The 19,704-nt window shown below is 35.3% G+C and overlaps 1 protein-coding gene across 2 annotated transcripts in view; it reads right to left on the minus strand.

Annotated features, from left to right (window-relative positions):
• Positions 1-19,704, minus strand: part of ADGRF5 (adhesion G protein-coupled receptor F5) — a 95,536-nt gene that overhangs the window by 74,716 nt on the left and 1,116 nt on the right. For both annotated transcript variants that reach the window (XM_051997104.1, XM_051997105.1), the window contains exon 2: positions 3,500-3,626. In XM_051997104.1, the coding sequence (XP_051853064.1) occupies positions 3,500-3,604 (105 nt within the window). In that variant the 5' untranslated portion in view covers positions 3,605-3,626. The remainder of the gene's footprint in view (positions 1-3,499; positions 3,627-19,704) is intronic.

The following is a 19,704-nucleotide window of genomic DNA, read 5'->3' on the forward strand; positions in this document are numbered from 1 at the left end:
TGAACTGAATTAACAAGAACAGAAGGAATGCTTTCCCTATTCTTGCTCTTTTACCCCAAATGTTAGAAATGGATTTCGGGGTGTTTCTCTCTGTTTCCTCACTTTCAGGTTCCAGAAGTGATCTCCATGGGACTAAAAGTTCAAGCCATAGCAAGATAGTACATTCAGAAAGACACAGTATGGAAACTGCAAATCCAGAAAGCTTGGGACGTGAAATTGAGGTGGGGTTTGGCATTGAAACTAGAACTGCATTCTATGGCAAGTAAGCTGAGATGTAGATGGACCTAATTTTTTTTCTCCTCAGGGACTGGGGAGAAAGAGGGTTAGGCCTTTTATAAGTTGGAGGAGTAAATTTCTATTTTTGTGATTATATGTTTTGCATTAAATATTCCTTTTGTAAATGCTTTACTGTTAAATAAGTAAGCATGCTGAATGTTTCACTGGTATGTTTGTGATATAAGGAGATGTTGAGAAAAACTTCTAGATTGTTGGTTTGACTTTCTGTGATAAATTTAGGGAAGATCATAGGCAAGAATTACATAGAATGGGCAAGCATGGATGGACTGAAATCCAAATACCTGGTGTTAACAACTAAAGTCATGGGTTCTAAAATCCCCTTCTGTATCTATTGTACCTAACATAGTACTGAGAATATTTTAGATACTCAATAAATGCATGTACAATTGTATAAATTCTCTCATCATTTTGTAGTTATTTGAAATGTAATTTAAAGATTCAACAAAATAGGATGATAGAAAGAGCCCCTAGACCAAGAGTCTAGAGAACAGGGTTCAAATTGGCATTTTGCCATTTACTTGCTAAATGACCTTAGCCACTGTACTTTTAACATGATCTCATTTTACCCTCTATAATAAAGAGAGGGTGAGGTGTTAGGACTACGTGACCTCCAAGAAGCTCAAATGGTCTATGACTAAGTTTTTTTTTTTAATTTACAGTCAACAATGAGTGCAAAATACCAGTTCCTGAGCACTGTACTAGTAAGTGCATTATTGATGCTGAGTCATGGTACAATCTTTTGTTCCATAGATTTTGATGAAAAAGTAGTTCACAACAGAGCAGCACTTCAACTTAGAAGTCCTGAAAAAGGCATGATGCTCATTTATAAACTGTACATCAAATTCACAATTGTTTACCTAGCTGACCCAAAAAAGTTATGTAAAAACTTTGCAAATGATGTGATCACAAAAAAAATAAAATAAAATATTTTGGCCTAAAAGTTATCTAGAACAAAACTTTATGATAAATGGATTTTGTATAATGAGAAATACCTAGGCCAATATAAAGAGAGACACATTAATTCACTCTGGTTTTTAGTATGGAGGCAGCTATTTGGCATATTGGTCAAAGTGTTAGACTTTAAGTATGAATGCCTGACTTCAAATCCCGTCTCAGAAACTTAGTAGCTATATGACCCTAGGCAAATCATCTACCTCAAAAGATAATTATGGTAATCGAATGAAATAAAACATTTTCAAACCCTAAATACCATCTACTATCAGATTATCCCTCATATCCCATACCTCTATAGATGTTATACTATATTTGATTTTACACTTGACCCCCCATCTTATAAGAAATGGGCAAATCTCTGCTCTTCCATTTGCAATGTGTTACCTCAAGCATGTCTTTCAACTCTTCTACTCTTATCAAGTTCCTTATCAAGTTTTCTTACCTCTAATATAGCTCTTTATTCATTAAACTAGCCTGCCTCTCAATAGCTTTGGAAGCAGTAGCTAAGCTACATTAACTAAATGTAGTTAACATTTCAAGCTTTAAAATTTTATTACATAATTAAAATAACCAACTTTAAGTCTAGAACCATCAAGTTTTCTCCATATAGATGTCTAACTAAATTTTATATGCTTTTTCTCAGGAAATTTTTCGTAATGACTTTAGAAAATATTTATTTTCAGCAAAATATGTTATGATTTATTAGAAATTTTTGACATGAAAAGAGCAAGGGAAAAGTTTTTCAGGAATTTTGGAAAAAATATACTGCCTGTCTTATAAGCAGAGATTTCAGTTTAATTTTCTAATGAGTAACAAAAAGCATTAGAAAGTGCATTAAATTGGGAGACAAAGAATTTGGGTTCTAGAATATAAATGTCTCAGTGCAGTAGTTTCTGGTAGCTTAGGAAACAGTAACTGAAATAAGGGTGGAAGAAGTAAGTGAAGGGCAGTGAGCAAAGAAGCACTTTAATTTCTATTAAATGGACTTTTATTTTATGTAAGGTACTGTGCCTATCATTTTAAGGATGAATGAACACAGTTCCTGCCCTCAAGAAGCTTGCTATCTCTTTGAAAGATAAGATATATGCACAAATGTCTTTAATGACAATGGTTATGAGATGAGGGCATAGGAGAGTTCTGAAAAATTTGTGCAAGGAAGGAGAGCTCACCACTCTTTGTTAAGATATGGTAAGATGATGCAGAAGAAATGACAACCAGAACTATCTTGAAAAAGAATGAGCTGTCTCAGGAGGTTGTATTTACAACAGTGCTTGTCACATAGTAGGTTTTTAATAAATGTTTATTGATTTATATCCTCCTCATTAGAGGCCTTCCAACAAAAACTATGTAAAACAGACATTCTCCCTCACCTCCCACCAACATTATTTGAATTAAAAGGTCACTTCAAATTTTGAACTGTGACTTGAAACAAGTTTAAATTAGGTTTTATTGATTTGATTCCATCCCGTTCAATTCAATCAACATTATGAAATGCTGGATGAATCAAATATTTGACTGAATCAAATTTATCAAAAAACACCTAATAATATCTCAGTATTTATCCAGTACTGGTTGCATTATGATGGTGTTGAATATACAAAAATGAAAATAAAAAATAAACCCTAGTCTCAATGAACTTATATTCTATTAAAAGGCTTTAGTTTTTAAGGAATGAAGCTTTTTTCAGAATAAAAGTTAATATATTAGGATGAATGAATCAGTTTGTTAAAATTCTGAACAACTGATTGTTAAGTTCCTTTTTAATACTAACCCACTATGACCTAGCATCTTCAATAGGGATATCAATACCCTCACAATGAATTCCAGAAATATAGAGTCTTTATGTAAGGGGCTAAAAATTGTTCAGAGCTTCAAAAGTACCTCCTGGGTCCACACTCTAACACAGCTTAGCCATCAGTAATAATTTGTCCTTTGAGGAAGCACTTAGTTCTGTTTTCTTTTTGCTCTTGGTGAGTTAAGTTTATAGTGACCACTTTACTCCATGCTTGGAATGTATTCTATTTTTAGTTATTGTTGACATTAAAACACTCCTAACAATATCCCATCTAATGTGCTTATATCACTTTCCCCTTATCTTACCCTTCTCTCCTAAGAGCAACAAACTCTACCCTCCGAATGCCCCCTTGGTGCCTTTGAAACTTGTATAAGAGTAGATTTATAATACATCAAGTTCCCGGAAAAACAGGCAAAAACAAGGGAGGGAAGGACTGGGGTTAGGTTTACTCACCAAAGAATGGACAATGGATTCAAGATTCAAGTTCAGTGCAGCTTGAGAAGAGTAAGTCACAATCAGGAACACAAAACAGAAAATTGATCCCCCTGGGGAATTCATGTCTTCAGGTTTGTGGTATGGCCTAAAATGGGAATAACATGATTTATAGAGCAGTAAATTGATAAAATTGTTACTTATTTATAGCATGGAAAAATTAACAAATCTTATTTGAAAAACAATGATTGTGAAGGACTTCTTCAAGTGGAATGGAAAAAAGAAAAGTCTCAAAAATCATATCTCCCTAGGCTCCTAGATTCTTGCCTTGTAAATTCATCTGGTGAAATAGAGAGAAATAGAACATTTGAGAATGTAGGACGAAGTAAGAGAAGACAGGACAGGACACAATCATGGACAGATTTGGAGAAGAAAAAATCCTGAGAGAAAATTTAGTACAAGCCCCTAATTTGACATATGAGGACACTGATACATATAGTGGAGAAGAGGCCATTATGGGATTGAAACATTCTCTGACCTCAAATCCCAAATTCTTTCCATTGCTCCATGCTAAAAGACATTAATATTAGAGTAGTTTTAGAAACTGAATACATCTTTTTGGCAGTCTAGTGATTTTTGGAAACTCTTTGCAATGCTTGATTGAGGGAACACATTTTTGTGGCCAGATTAATCTCTATTGCATCTAAAAAGTGGTAACATTGCTTCTTTATTAGAGCCCAATTCTCTTTCCCTGTGGCTCTCTCAGGATGATTCTCCCTGGGAATGAATCCCTGGGAGGTTAGGGTAGTGATTCAATTTTTTTCAATCCTTTAACTTGGTCTACTCTATCATGATAAGTCATTCTGCAGAACTGAAATGAGATCCAGTCTGAAGACCTGGGCAGTGGTCCTCAAAGTATAGTCCAAAGAATTGTTGGGGTCTCTGAAGCCCTTTCAGAGGGTCTACAAATTCAAAATGATTTTTTTTATTTCTAACATAGTAAATAGCTATAAATATAACCCAATGTGAACAAAAACTCTTTGAACAGATCCTTGATAATTTTTTTAACAACATGAAGATACTGAGAAGAAAAGTTTGAGAACCACTGACCTGAAGGAGTGTTAAACCATCCTAATTTGCCATCGAGGAGAGATTTGAGCACAGGGACAAACTGCCTTCACGCCAACTTTTCACTCCCCCCTAATGCTCAGTATTGGGGCACAGTGAATAGAGTACTAGGCCTGGAATCAGGAAGATCTGAATTGAAATCTGGCCTCAGATACTTCTTAGCTGTGTGATCCTGGGCAAGCATCACACTTAATTCTGTTTTTCTCAGTTTCTCATCTATAAAATGAGCTGGAGAAATAAATGGCAAACCACTCCAAAATCTTTGCCAAGAAAACCCCAAAAGGGTTCAGGAAAAGCCAGACACAACTGAAAAATAAGTAAACAACAAAAACAATAATGCTCAATATGGATTTCTAAAACTCTCAGACTTTTTTTTTAGGCAAGCCAATCAATCAAAAAGTTTTTATTAACCTAAACACACACACACACACACACACACACACACACACACACACACACATTAGACACTGTGTCAGATGCTGGGGACATGAAAACAAGAATGAAACAATCTCTCCTGAGTTCTACAGAATTTATATTTTTACCAGGGAAAATAATATGTGCACATTCAAACATGTATATCAATTGCCTCTTGCCTTTGGCATAAATAAGGAAGTCTGGAAGAGGGGTGGGAATTTTGAGGCTAGAAAATGAGTATTATTTTGAACATGTTGAGTTTAAGATAGCTGCTGGGTAGCCAGTTTTAAATTTCCAGTTGGCAGTTGAGGATATGGCCAAAGAGTTTATGAGAAAGATGAAAATTCAGTAAATAGACCTGCATGTCATCTCTGTAAACATGATAGTTGAACCCAAGAAAACTGATGAAGTCATCAAAAGAGAAATTGGAGAAATACAAGCAAAGAGGGACAACAGAGGCTTGTAGTACATCTGCAGCTAGAGGGTGATAACCCAGCAAAGACTGAAAATGAGTGGTCTGTCACCCACTGCATCCTGTGTTATTGCCAGTCATCTTAACCTTTGTCTTGCCACTGGCCTTTAATGACTTTGGAGGAGAAAAGAAGCTGACGACTTTATGCAACTCTGCCCCACTTAAATCCAATTCATGGGAAAATCAAGACATAAATTCACAATGTCATTGATTCTCTTCAAGAATAAAGGACAATAAACAACAATAGAATAAAAAAGTAGAAATAGGAAGTCCTAGAAAAGAGAGAGAATTCAAGAGTGGAAAGAATCAACATCAAATATCAAAATTAAAGTTAACTATCAAATGTTATAGTGAGGTCAATAATGACGGGGACTGAGAAAGACCATCATATTTACAAAAAAGAGTAAGGAGGTCACAGCCCAGGGTCTACTCAATACAGCATACCTAGCTGATTAATGTGGAGCAATAAAAACTATATATCTTGCTAAGCAATGTTGAGCAATTAAGACTTCTTATCTGTTGCTTCTTTTAGAGACTAGTTCACCAACTATGGCATAAACACTTTTGTAACCTTAGTTTAAAAGAATTCAAAGCAATTCTCCTATGAACCATGACTCTATACACTTCAAAAAGATGCAGATATTATGGGCAGGAGAGAAAGTAGAGATTGGGAATAAAAAAAGTTTTTTGTCCCCCTAAGGTTCCCAGTTTATAGATATAGGAGAAACAGCTTTAATGGGCTTCAAGCCCAACATTTTCATTTTGCAGATAAAGAAACTAAGGCACAAAGCAGTTAAATGAAATGACAAAGGTAATATAATTAACAAATAACAGAGCTGAAATTTGAACACAGATCACTTGATTCTAGACCCAGAATTCTTGCTACTTTACTATGCTGGTTTAGTTATTTAAAGGGGAAAAGAAAGAAGATAGTAGAATCAAGTGAACATTTTTTTAAAGATTGTAGAAACTTAGATCCATTTGTAGATAGGAAGAAATGAAACACTTGATGGGGAGATTGAAGATTAGAGAAGATAATAAAAATGGAGATACGTTATCAAAAGAGATGAAAGAGGAAAGACTTGGAGTACAAGTAGGATTGGCCTTATTGAGAAAAAAGTCCACTATTTCATCATAGACTACAGTAAATGAGAAACAATGGAAATAATGTCAAGGGGATTTTGAAATGGAGGAAAAAAAAGAGGTTAATGGCTTCTATTTTTTCAGTTAACTATAAAGAATGGTTTTCTTAGAGGAAGGATCAGAAAGCTGAGTCAGAGACTTGAGAAGAGAAGTTTGGTAGGGTGCAAAGGGAGACACTATAGAGAATCAGTTAGGTTTAACAGGAATTCATAAATTTCTCTTAAAATATTAATGTATCAATAAAGAAATTTGTTTAATTTTTCCTTTGCATAATAATATATGGAGGTAGTCAGACATGAGAAACTTATGTTTCTCTCAGTCAGCTTTTGGACTACTCATTAGTACTCAATACTCATAAATATTCAACTCTAGGTTGACCCTCTAATTTTGTCCTACCATCTCAAGTGACAGGGCCAGGTTCTTAAAAAAGGATCACTACCAAGTGGTCACCAAGATCATCTGAATAATAATATTATGGGGAAATACCACTCTCCCTAATCACCATGTTGCTGACTCTCAAGTCCCCAACAATGTAATTCCTCTAATACAAACCAGTTACTCAGAATGATGACATATTTAAACTTTAAACATTACCATTTCCTTAAAAATAAGACATAAGAATTAATAATAATATTATAAGTATATATAGATTAAAACAAATGACAGAATGATAGCTATCTTAAAACCCACACATAATCATAATCAAATCATTAACATAATAAAAAATTAACAATAAATTTGGGTCATACTTTCTCACTAATGCAATTCAGTATCTGTTGAGGACAGTGCCCATACACATATAGAAATCTTCCAAAGAGATACATGAAAAGAGTGAAGAAAACCAATGTACTTAGGATAACTCAAAGTTCTGAAACCAAAAACTTTTGTGTCCTCTTTCTTTCTTAGGAACTATCCATAAAATTTCTTTTATCAACATAGTTTCTATTAAACAAATTAATCCATATCTATATTGTATTTGGCTAATACCTCACCAGATTTAATGTTTCAGCCAAATTAATCATCCTGGATGACTTCCCTAATTCTCTTCTACCAGCTTTCCATGATAAATGATTTCAGAATTATTACTCTATTGTCATTTAAAAATCCCCATTCATCAAACAATGATCTCATTATGTTCAGTGTATTGTACTTACATTGGCAAGAAAGTTAATAATTATTTTAAATTTTTATTTTTCTCACCAAGACTTAAAATTAAAATATTTCTCATTCAAAAACTGAAAACTAACATTTAGATAGCACTTAATCATTATGAAGCCCTTTCACTCTTATTATCTCCTTTGATACTCAACAACTGAGATAATTAATGTAAACATTATAACTTTGGGTCTCAAACTGAGACCCAAAAGCTATTTATTAGCTTCCTAATAAGTAGTAGTCAGAATTCAAGTCTAGATCTTTTTACTCCAAGGTCAGTACTCTTCCCATTGCACCAATTTCTGTTAACCACAAATTCCTATTTCTTCTTCTCTGAGTAGCCTAGCACATATTTAGTGGACCATGGTATTTTTGTAGAATCATAGAAGCGTCAAACTGGATGAGACCTCAGATGCCATCTAGTCCAAGCAATACATGAACTAGAGAAGTAATCATTCCATTTTTATTTAGAGATAGATGTGTGTTGGTATTTGGGCAGCCAGCTAGTAAAGTGGATAGTGTTTCAGGCCCGGAATCAAGAAGACTTCTCTTCCTGAGTCAAATCTGACCTCAGACACTTACTGGCTATGTGACCCTGCTTCAGTATTCACCTTTGCAAAACCTTGTGTTCCAAATTTTCTCCCTCTCCTTCTCTCTTCCCTTCCCAAGACAACAAGAAATTCAATATAAGTTAAATATACAATTTTTATAAATGTATTTCCATATTTCTCATGCTGTGCCAAAAATATCAGATCAAAAGGAAAAAAAAAAAAACATGAGAAATGAAAAAAAAAAACAAACAAACAAGCAAACAAGCAACAATTGCAAGTTTTAACAAAATAGAAATGTAACAAAATCACTCATTTAAAATCATTATTTTAGATTTTTGTGTGCTCCATATTTTGGCAAAACCCATTTTTCTGTCCTAGTTACAGCTTTGTCAGAATCTGAGCATAAAAGGCTCTGGGGATAGATCTGTTGAATGAAATGGGGTCAATTATGCATAAATCATTGTGGACCCACTACTCTGTTATTCAGATCAACAGGATACATTATTATCAAAGGCAAGGATCTTTTCAAAGACAACTCTTCTGAAATTTTCAGCTATTTGCCATTTTATAAACAGGAAAATAGTGACCTTGAACCCCAGCAACCTCAAAGCACCAACAATTCCTCAGACAGAGCAGAGAAATAAGTTTTCTCATCCTTGATTTAAGAACCTGTCTGTCTGTAACTGAGAAACTTCCTTATTTTTTTCTGATTTCATTTTCCTGTCTGGGAATTAAGAAGGAAAGGAAAGGAAAGTGAAGAATATATTGACATCATAAGCTAGGAATGAGCAGGAATGCTCTGTCTCGTCATATTTTGGTGATAAATGTTATTGTTTCTTGATCCATTCAGTAATGACACTCATATGTACTCTGCCACTAAAGTCACAGAAAGTACTATATTTACTTAGGGACAGGATTTGCAAAGTCAGTTTTGCATACTTGTATCATCATTGTGTAAGGGTGGAAAAAGTCTAGACTTCAAAGTCACAGGACCTAGATTCAAGTAACACTTCTGCTGATTACTGTGTGATCTTGATCAAACCCCTTAATCTCCGGTCCTCAGTTTCTACACTTGTCAAATGAGAAAGTTGGATTTGATGGCCTCTCAGACCCTTTCTAGCTTTAGATGTATGAATCTAGGATCCCTGGAAAACAAAGGGAAATGAAGAAAAGCATTTATATTGTACCTACTATGTTTCAGGCACGTTATAAATATAAATATAAATATAGTACTTTATAAATATTATCTAATTTGATTCTCACAATAACTCTTTGAGGTAGATACTATTATTATCTTAATTTTACAAATGAAGAAAATGAGATTAAGAAACTGGCCCAGGAAAAAAAAGAAGAAACCAGCCCAGGTTTACATAGGTAGTAAATGTTTCAGGAGGATCATCCTAACTATCCACTATGTCATGCTGTCTGCTTTGTAAATATAGAGATAGCTAATTACCAGGCATGGATATAAAACAAAGGGTTGGTCATTTCCCCAAATATACTAGAAATCTTGCACCAATACATGGCTCATTCTTCAAAGTAATTTATTTGGGAGCCAATATTTATAATAGTCATGCTGTAAAAAGTACATTGCAGTACAGTGGAAAGAATTCTGAATCACGAAGAGTTACTAGGTTCAAATAACTTCTTCTAGTTACTTACTTCCTCTCTTTTTTAGTGAAGAAATATCCTTCATTCCTGTGTCTTAGGTCCTTCATCCACAAAAAGAAGGGATTAAGGATTACTTCTGAGTTCCTATCTAATTCTCAATCGATGAGCCATTGATCAGTGAGAAAAATATGTCTAGAATATAAATTGACTCTATGTCACTCTACCAGCCTCCCTTGGGGGAATGATGGCTTTTTAGCTTTCAAGAATCTCTTTTAAAATTCAGTTATCACCTGGGAGAGGTTGGTCAGTTAATAGGAACCTATTATGGTATTGTACATCCTAAGCCTCAAATAATATCTACTCTTGGTTACCCATTAATGCGTTGAAAGAGATTAATGTCAACTAAAAATAAGAGTTGGTTCGAGAATAGATGAGTTAAAAAAATAAGGGTCTGGGAATGCGGGGGAAGTGAGGAGAAGATTCCAGGAAGGAGATAAGTGGGCTAGAATTCTCACCTTCTGCACAAGACTTTTCCTGACTCTGACACTTACTAGTTGTGTGACCCCAAGCAAGTCAATTGAACTCTTTACAACTTAGATCCTTATCTGTAAAATTAAGGGATTGAACTAAATGAGCTCTAAGATTCCTTTTGGCTCTAAATCATCCACTTTATTCCAATTAAACCTAATTATTTGAACAGGGGGAAGGTGCACGTGTGTACATGTGCACACACACACATACATACATATATACAGATCCTCTTGAGGTTTTTAGGTGGAGATATGGGATAAACACTATATACCTATTCTGAGTTCTTTCTTGGAGCTCCTCTGGCCCACTGAGTGAAATGGAAAGATTTCAGGACAACAAAACAGTGACTTGCCAGGTAGCACAGTGGATAGAGTACTGGATTTGATGTCAGAAAGACTCACTTTCCTGAGTTCAAATCTAACCTGAGACATTTACTAGTTGTGTGATCCTAAAGCACGTCATTTTACCCTGTTTTCCTCAGTTTCCTTATCTATAAAATGAGCTGGAGAAGGAAATGGCAAAACACTCTAATATTTTTGCCAAGAAAAGCCCAAATGAGATCACAAAGAAGCAAACTTGATTGAAATGGCACAACAATTACAAAAATAATAATCAAAGACTGACTGTCCTATTTGCTAACTGTCAAACTATAGGCAGGATCTGTTTCCTCTTTGAGCCTCAGTTACCTTATCTATAAAATGGCCATAGTAGAGGTAGTAACTATCCCACAGTATTGTTATAATCAATCTTAAACCTTAAAATTCTGATAAATATTTGATATTGCCTGTGGTGGATGTTGTTGTCTTGAATATAGAAATGCCAAATCCCCCTTTGTTTATATTTAGTTATTTCTTAGTCAACTTGACTGAGAAAAAAAGACATCTTTAATTGTACTATTCTCTAATAGAAATTCAATATTTCCTTATGAATTTGAAAAAGATTGTGAGAAAAGGAATATAGATTTGACTATGACTCTAAGCCTGTCATCCTTCTCCCCTCTCATGTTAACCTTACATTCCTCCCTGGGCTTCAGGCTCTGAGACCCAAGTTCTTGCCTTCTCCTGCCTTAATATCACTTCCCAATGGTCTTCTGACCATATGTGCCCCTTTCCAAAATCCACCAATTTATGGCCCTCATGTTTTAAAATGTAATCTGCTTCAAAAAAGGCAAAGGCTTGCTTGCTTGAATTTTCAACTCAGATATTTAGCAAAGAACCTGGCATATAGTGAGTGATTATCATCATCACCATCACAATTATATTATGTAGCATTTTTAGGTTTTCAAAATACTTCACAAATATTATCTTGAGCCTTACAACAACCTTGGGAGGTAGGTGCTATTAATATCTTCATTTTAGAGGTGAAAGTATGTTGAGAATTTAAATGACTTGCTGAGGGTCACATAGCTAGTGTTTGAAGCTGAATTTGAACACAGCTATCTATCTATCTGAGACATTTACTAGTTGTGCGATCCTAAAGCATGTCATTTTACCCTGTTTTCCTCAGTTTCTATGTATCTATGTATCTATGTATCTATCATCTATCTGCCTGTCTTCCTGTTTGTCCATTTTTCCATTTCTTTGTCTCTTTCTCCATCTCTGTCTCTCTCTGCCTCTGTCTCTCTGTCTCTGCCTCAATCTATCTCTGTCTCTTTCTCTTTTATAATTTATCTTTAAATAGGGAAGGATAGAAATAAGCACTTTTCTACCCTCTCTTTTTTTGCTTAACACTATTATCTCCTCTGATTTTAGACTTTGAACTCTGGCTTCCCCAGTTTCCAGTGAGTCTGGAAAATAGAGAATAAGGTCAAGTATAGGCTCTGAGAACTAGCAATGCTATGGGTGACTAACAGATTTGCAGCTTTCAGCATCAATGTATATTGACCTATATGGACTCCAAAGCCCAGGAATGCTATAGCAGAAGTGAAGCCAAGTTAAATCAATAAGCATTTATTAGATACCTACTATATACCTGGCACTTTGCTAAACACTTAGCACTTAGAGCATTTCCTATAATATTCTTGGAGGTCATTGCAGTGTTCTGTCTTTTTGTTTACTACATTGCTTTTTGCAGAATCTTGGGAGAGAGGAAGAGTAGGAGGGAGGGAGGGAGAGAGAGAGAGGAAGGGATGGAGAAAGGGACAAAGGAAGGAAGGAAGGAAGGAAGGAAGGAAGGAAGGAAGGAAGGAAGGAAGGAAGGAAGGAAGGAAGGAAAGAAGGAAGGAAGGAAGGAAGGAAAGGAAGGAAGGAAGGAAAGGAAAGAAAGGAAGGAAAGGAAGGAAAGGAAAGGAAGGAAGGAAAGGAAGGAAAGAAGGAAGGAAGGAAAGGAAGGAAGGAAAGGAAGGAAAGAAGGAAGGAAGGAAAGGAAGGAATGAAGGGAAGGAAGGAAGCAGAATGGATCAGAAATTTCAGGTGATTTGTTTAGTTGGGTCAAAGCTTGTGTTTAAAAAAGTCAAGTTTACCTCTTGACTTCAAGTTTAACAGATCACTTCCATTGCTAAAATGTGTATATAAAGGATAGGATTGCTTCTCTGATTTTGTTGATATAGAACATTTTCAAAGGAGAATACCCCTTTATAGCAATTTGTAATCCTACAAAGTTACCTAGCATACTGAGAAGTTAGGTGATTTGTTTAGAGTCACACAGACTATATTGTAATCAAAGAATGCAATTGAAGAAAAAAATGTTCAACATACTGTTGTCCTCAAACAATTTAAGCTCCTTCAGAGCAAAGATTATTTCAGTTTTCTTGGTACTTCCAGTATCTAGCATCATGCTTGGCATAGAGTTGACAATATTTGTTGAATTGAAGTGAAATATATATTAAAGATGGTATTTGAATCCAAGTCTTCCTAACTCTGAGATCAGCCAGCTCTCTCTCTCCATTATTCCATGTTGGAAATTATGTATTTTAGGCATTAAATGCTGTAGAAGTTTAGAGAAGTGGGACTATCCTGTGTGGAGTGGAGTGAGTAGGCAACATTACATGGAGGAGGGGAAACAGAACATTGAAGTACGAGGCAATATTGGGATGGGCACAAGACATTTTAGGCAGTTTTCTTTCATTATAAGAGGCCATCAGGGCAAAGACAATTTTAACAATGGAAAAAGGACTTGAAATCCCACTTTATCTACCAATCCCCTACCTGCTGTATAACCTCTAACATTCTCTGTTAGGGAACAGCCCAAGTTTCAGTCATTCCATATAATGGTACTAGGGAAAAGAATTGTTCTCCATGATATCCCTGGGGATCAGTCTGGAAGGAAAACTTCCTTCATATCCTGAAACCTTTCCTCTGTGCCACCAAAGAAGTAAGAACTATTTTTACCTTGTTTTGGGAAAGGAAAAAAAAATTGAAATGACATATGTGGCAGTCCCTGGTTTCTATCTTTAGAATGAAAAATGAGCATGGGCTGAGTTTTTTTTTTTTAAGTCACTCCATTTCATTCAATTCAACTAGTTCATGGGTTTATAGATTTAGAGCAAAAAGAGAACTTACTTGGAAGCTAATAACATGCCCTTCCCCCACTACCATAGATGAAGAAAATGAGACATGGAGATTTTAAGTGTCTTACTATTGATAAGTGCCTGACTTGAGAATTGAATCCAGGTCTTTCTGACTCAAGGTCAAAATCTCTAGCTACTTTGCTATGATGTCTCTCTAGTTTTCATTGAACATTTTTATGTGGGTTTATCATTAGAGAAATGAAAACAGTCTGTGTAGGATTGAGAATAAATCATAGAATGTGAGAGCTGGAAAAGACCTTGGACACCATAAGAGCCAGAGCATCATAGATCTAAATCTGGAAGGGAAGTCAGAAGTTATCTAGTACAATTCCTCTTTTTACATATGGAGAAACTGATTCTTAGAGTGAGGAAATTATTGTTACAAGGTCACATAGATAGATACAAACTTGTAAAGTCAAGACTTTGTGACTACAGATCCAAAGTTCTCCACCCTCAACTTGTCTCTCTTCTATCTCTGGTACTGATAATTAGTTAATCTGACAAGTTAATTTGTGCAAATAATGAAGCATTTCTAGGTCTCCTGCCATCTTTTCAGTCAAAGTAGTTATCCTTTAACAGGCATCTTCAATTTGAGGATTGAATTTAATGATGCAACATGAGGAGTTTTTTTTTTTTTTTTGTTAGTTTTGTTTTTTGGATTTTAGCCACGTGCTAAATCTCATCTCATCTCATCTCAAAGATGTGCTTTTAGCCAAGTGCTAAATCTCATCTCAAAGTGCATCATTTGGGTCTACCTATGTTCTATTACCTTTCTGACTAAGCTATTTTTGGATGGAGGACTAGACTTGGGAAAAACCAAAATCATAATAGTTTAGAAAGACTGCCATCTCTCTGTGTCTCTTGCCTCTCTAGTTTGTCTTTCTTTGTACTCACTTATCCTCATGTATTTCTCCGTGTTTAGTAAGAGTTCAAGTATTTTTTTTTCTGAAAAGACGCAGAAAGATACAAAATAATTAGAAGCTCCACATACAATATCAGTGTCCTCAAAGAGTCAATTTCCTTTTCTGTAAAATGGGATAATAATGGCTGTCTTTATCACAAGATTGTTCTGAGATTACATAAAATTATATAAGCAAAAGCACTATATAGACAACCCTAGAGCAAGAGTGAGACTTACTCTATTGTTATGATTATTAGGAAATAAATGAGAAAACCAGATCTTTTGCCTTTCCTTGTCTCTCTAGTATTTAGCTCAGTGCTTGGCAAATAGCAGGTATTTAGTAAGTGCTTATTGACCAATTAATTGCCAGACTGACTGAATGGCAATACCAATTCTATATTTGGAAAGTGAACTTGACCCATATTCTATTCAGGGACTAGCTTACAATTCCTTCCAATAAGAAGAATGTGCTTATAATTGGGAAATATTCAATGAAATAAAAATAAATAAAAAATAAGAACAATGTCTCTATTTTCCTCTCAATCTTACAAGATAGAGTGTTACATGAGGAAAAGGTTTCATCATTAATGACATAAAGTCCTGGCTCCCAGATGTACAGCCTAAAAATCTCAAACCTCCCCCTACATTGGTGGAAGACATAGGGGGAACACTTAATTTTGCTGCTTTCAATTAAATAATGTGACACTAGCACATGTGGCATAACAAACTTTGTGTTTATTTGAAACACACAAGAAACACAATACTAATTTTACAAATTTTCCTACACTCCTCCTATTTAATTTTCATAGGCCTTGAAATAGCATTTAGCCTCATATTGTGTCAGGGTATCCCAGTCTTATCAGATTACTGCAGAACATTTATTTGTACACAATGGAGTCACATTTTCCAAAACAGATCCAACATGTGTGCTAGTTTGATAACATTTTATCCTCCTTTCTCCCACTGTAATTCTCTGGGGACTTTTAACCTTTTCACAAGAGATTTCCATCTTCATAAAAACAGAAAGTTCTTAAATCTACTCTTATCAATCAATCTCTGTACTTGACTATACCCTTTGGTAGGTTTCCCTTAATCTTGTTCAAAAGGAGGCATACAGATGCATTTTACCTTAAAAAAAAAAAAGATATATTTGTCTACTGTCTTTAGTACACTCGAAACAAAACTCTCAAAGAATATAAATGGTGATTGTCAAATCCAGTGATCTCTTCTCAACCCTCATTTTTAACCCTCTCCTAAATTTGCAGGGTGAATGGAACTTTGTCCAAAGATCCAGTATTGGGAATAAAAAAGAAATATTCCCATGGGCACCTTTACTTCCTTCCTTGGTGACTGCTGACTTTTTGTGGTTCTCAACTGGTTTGCATTATTATAAAGCATGACTATCTTCTAGGATAACACTAGAATCCTATAAACAAAGCACATTCTCTTTAGGGCCCCTTTCTCTTCTAATCACTATAACAGCAAGGAATAAAGACTTTGAAAGCTATGTCACCCCCTCTTAGTACTATTTTATCTATGGCACCTGCCAACAAGCATTAAACCCTGCCCCTCATTTCCATTCACAAATGAATTTGCCCCAAAAGTCAGGATTCCTACTGGCAATTCTCCCCTTTACTTCTTGAATTATTTCTTCCTTTTACAATAGTTTGTTTTTTCTCCATGTCTCTAAGATTATCTATTTCTTTCCTTGGCTTAGTCTCATTTCCAAACTGTGGTTAACCTGGTTACTATCTTAATACCCTTTCCTTTGGAAAATCATCCATTCCCATGGTTTCCTCTATAACTTCAATGAGAATTATCCCCATATTTATATCTTCAGCTATATATAACTCTTCCAAGTTATAACTTGTATATGCAAGGATATGCTAGATCTTTCTCCTTAAATGTTCCTCTATCAGCCACAGACTCAACATGTCTAAAACTCAAGTCATCATCTTTCCTCTCAAACTGGTTTCTTCAAATTTCAAAAGTCCTGTCAAAAGCACCATCATTTCCCCAGTTATCTAGCTTCTGAATGTCTAGAATTCCTCTTTATTTCCCCATTTCCCTTGTTTCCCAAATCTAATTAGTCAACAAATTATGTCAATTCCTATTTTATAATATCCTGCTTCCTTTTCATTCCAATTGCTATAAGATACAATCGCTTCCTAATTGATCATCCTATCTCCAGTGTCTTTTCACTTCAAATCCTACCTGAATATTGTTCAACAGGTTAAAGTTTCTAAAATACCCTTTCTAAAAACTTCTCAAAAACTTTTAATGTCTCCCCCCCATATCCATTGCATAAAGTCTAGATTAGTATTTAAAGTACTCCACAATCTAGCCCCAACATTCTTTTCCAAGTTAATTTTTTATTTCTCCCTTGCATACATCTCAAGCTAAATTTATGTACAATCTATCCTGGGGACATAAGATGTGATATTAAAGAAAGTTCAGACTTGGAGTCAGAAGACTTTGCTCTAAGTCCCTTCTCTGACACTTACTAACTGTTCGACCTTGAGCAATTTTTCAACCTCTCCCGGCCTCAGTTTCTTCATCTGGAAAATGAAAGGATTAGAGCAGGTGATGATGTGTAAGTACTCTTTTAGTTGTGGAAGCCTATGATTCTACACCTTTTGCATTCCTCTATATGGAGTTTTATAAACCGTAGGCACTCAGTAAGTGCTTATTAGGGGAATGAACAAATCACCATCTCCAATATTTTTCACAAGGGCAAGTCTATGCAGTGGGATAATAAGTGATGAGCTACCATTAAGTTAAAGAATTCAAGACATACTATAGTTAAAAATGCTTCCACATGTATTCCTTCCAGCACCAGAAAGATTCATAAATTATAGGGTCATTGATTTAGAACTAAAAAGTGCTTCAGAGATCATCTAATTCAGTGCCTTCATTTTGCAGGTATGAAAATCAAGTCCCTGAAAGATGGTGACTTGCCCAGGTCACAAAGGCAGTTGTTAGAAGAGTCAAGATGCAAACTCAGTTCCTCTGACTTTAGATTAAAACTTTTCTTGCTTTATTCTGTTCCCTTCTCATAGATTAGGGCTCTCCTTTTCCCAGGAAATGGGAAGTAAAGATATTAAGGATGAACTTGAGTTTAATTTGTTTCACAAGAATCATTTGGCACTTTTGGATCATATCCTGTTTACAAAGAACATTTAATCTGATTTGGTAAAATCTGCAAGTAACAAATCCAAAGCACCAAGCATGAAGTCAGTGCAGGACATAGGGCTCTCTTTCCTTTTAAAAAGCTACCAACAGTATTAGTCCTGGGTGGGGTTGAAAAGACTTTCTTCCTGTTTGGGCTGTCCTTCACCAAATAGCTCTTGCAAAAGTTTGCAACTGCTGTTTTGGTGGCCCATGGTAAAATTATGGAGCAGGTGATCCAGGTTAATACACAGTTCATTGGATAGCAGCAAGTGAGTAAAATCATATCAAAAAAAGGATTATGGCTTAACCTTGAAGGAGGCCCCTTTGTCCAGTATCTTTTTTAATCATATCTATATTAGGAGGTGATTTTGTTTCTGTTCTGGTAAAAATCAGACTACAACAGCCTTGTCTTCTTTTGTGAGAGCAAACTAGGCCATTTTTTGTCTCAATTCTTATGTAGCCTTTAATCACTCAAAGGATGTTGCCTTAGACAAAATGAAACTTGGGAAAGATCTTAGCTGAAAAAAGCCAAGGTCTCCCAGTGAATCTGGAACCATCACTTGTTATCTTGACCTATGTCTTACCACTGGATTTCTGATACCTCTGGAGGAGAAAGTGATCCTAATGATATTGCACTATTCTGCCTCACTTAAATCCAATTTCCATTTCCATTCAAGTCAAGATATCACCCTCTTGATATCATTGGACCTCTTTAAGAACAAATATACATTCATGTATATAGGAATGATACATACAAGTATTATGTAGGATATATACATGCTCACATGTGCATCAAACACACACTCATACATGCATACGCCAGAACCTAAAGTTGGAAATGACCTTTAAGATGATGTAGCATATTCTCATTTTATAGATGATAGATAATGAGATAGACAGAGCTGAAGTAACTAACTTAAATGACAGAGAGAATTTAAATTCACATCCTTTGACTCCAAGTTCAGCATTCCTTTAAAGAACTTAGTCAAATCTTTCAAAAAGCAAGAAAAGGACAGCAAAAAGAACAATGTGGAAAATGTGCTAATTCTACCAGAGGCAACTCTCACAGGTTTTCAAAAATTCCTAGCCCCTTTTTTTCTGTAATTTACACATGCCTTCTTCACTTTGCCAAATGTGAATAGCTTCAAACTGGTTTTAACATTTTTAGACAACCATTTTTTTTAAGATAAAACTTTCAACCCATCTCATGTTTTGTCTCAAATCTGAATTGCAGAACAGACATTCTGCTTCTGCAAGTACTTCTTCTTCCTCTGTACCCAGTCAGTGGCATGGTTGTCATGCCAGTGACCTGCTGAGCAACCCTCAACATCAAGGTGATACAAGAGAATTCACCCTGATTCCAGAATCAGACAATCAGAGTTTCAAATCCTACCCCTGCTACTTTCCGCTGGGTGATCTTGGACAAGTCATTAATCTCCCTAGACCTCAATTTCCTCATCTGTAAAAGGAGAGAGTTGGGCTAGATTGACCTTGAGGTCCCTCCCAATTCTAAGTCTATAATACTTGGATCCCAACCCCTTTATTATCTATTCACTTGTGACAATTTGGTCAGAGTAAAGAAAATCCCAAAAGAATAAGTCACCACAAGTACAATCTCACAGACAGGAAATGCAATGCACT

Source organism: Antechinus flavipes, chromosome 4 (assembly GCF_016432865.1).
Source record: "Antechinus flavipes isolate AdamAnt ecotype Samford, QLD, Australia chromosome 4, AdamAnt_v2, whole genome shotgun sequence".
Taxonomy (NCBI): domain Eukaryota; kingdom Metazoa; phylum Chordata; class Mammalia; order Dasyuromorphia; family Dasyuridae; genus Antechinus; species Antechinus flavipes.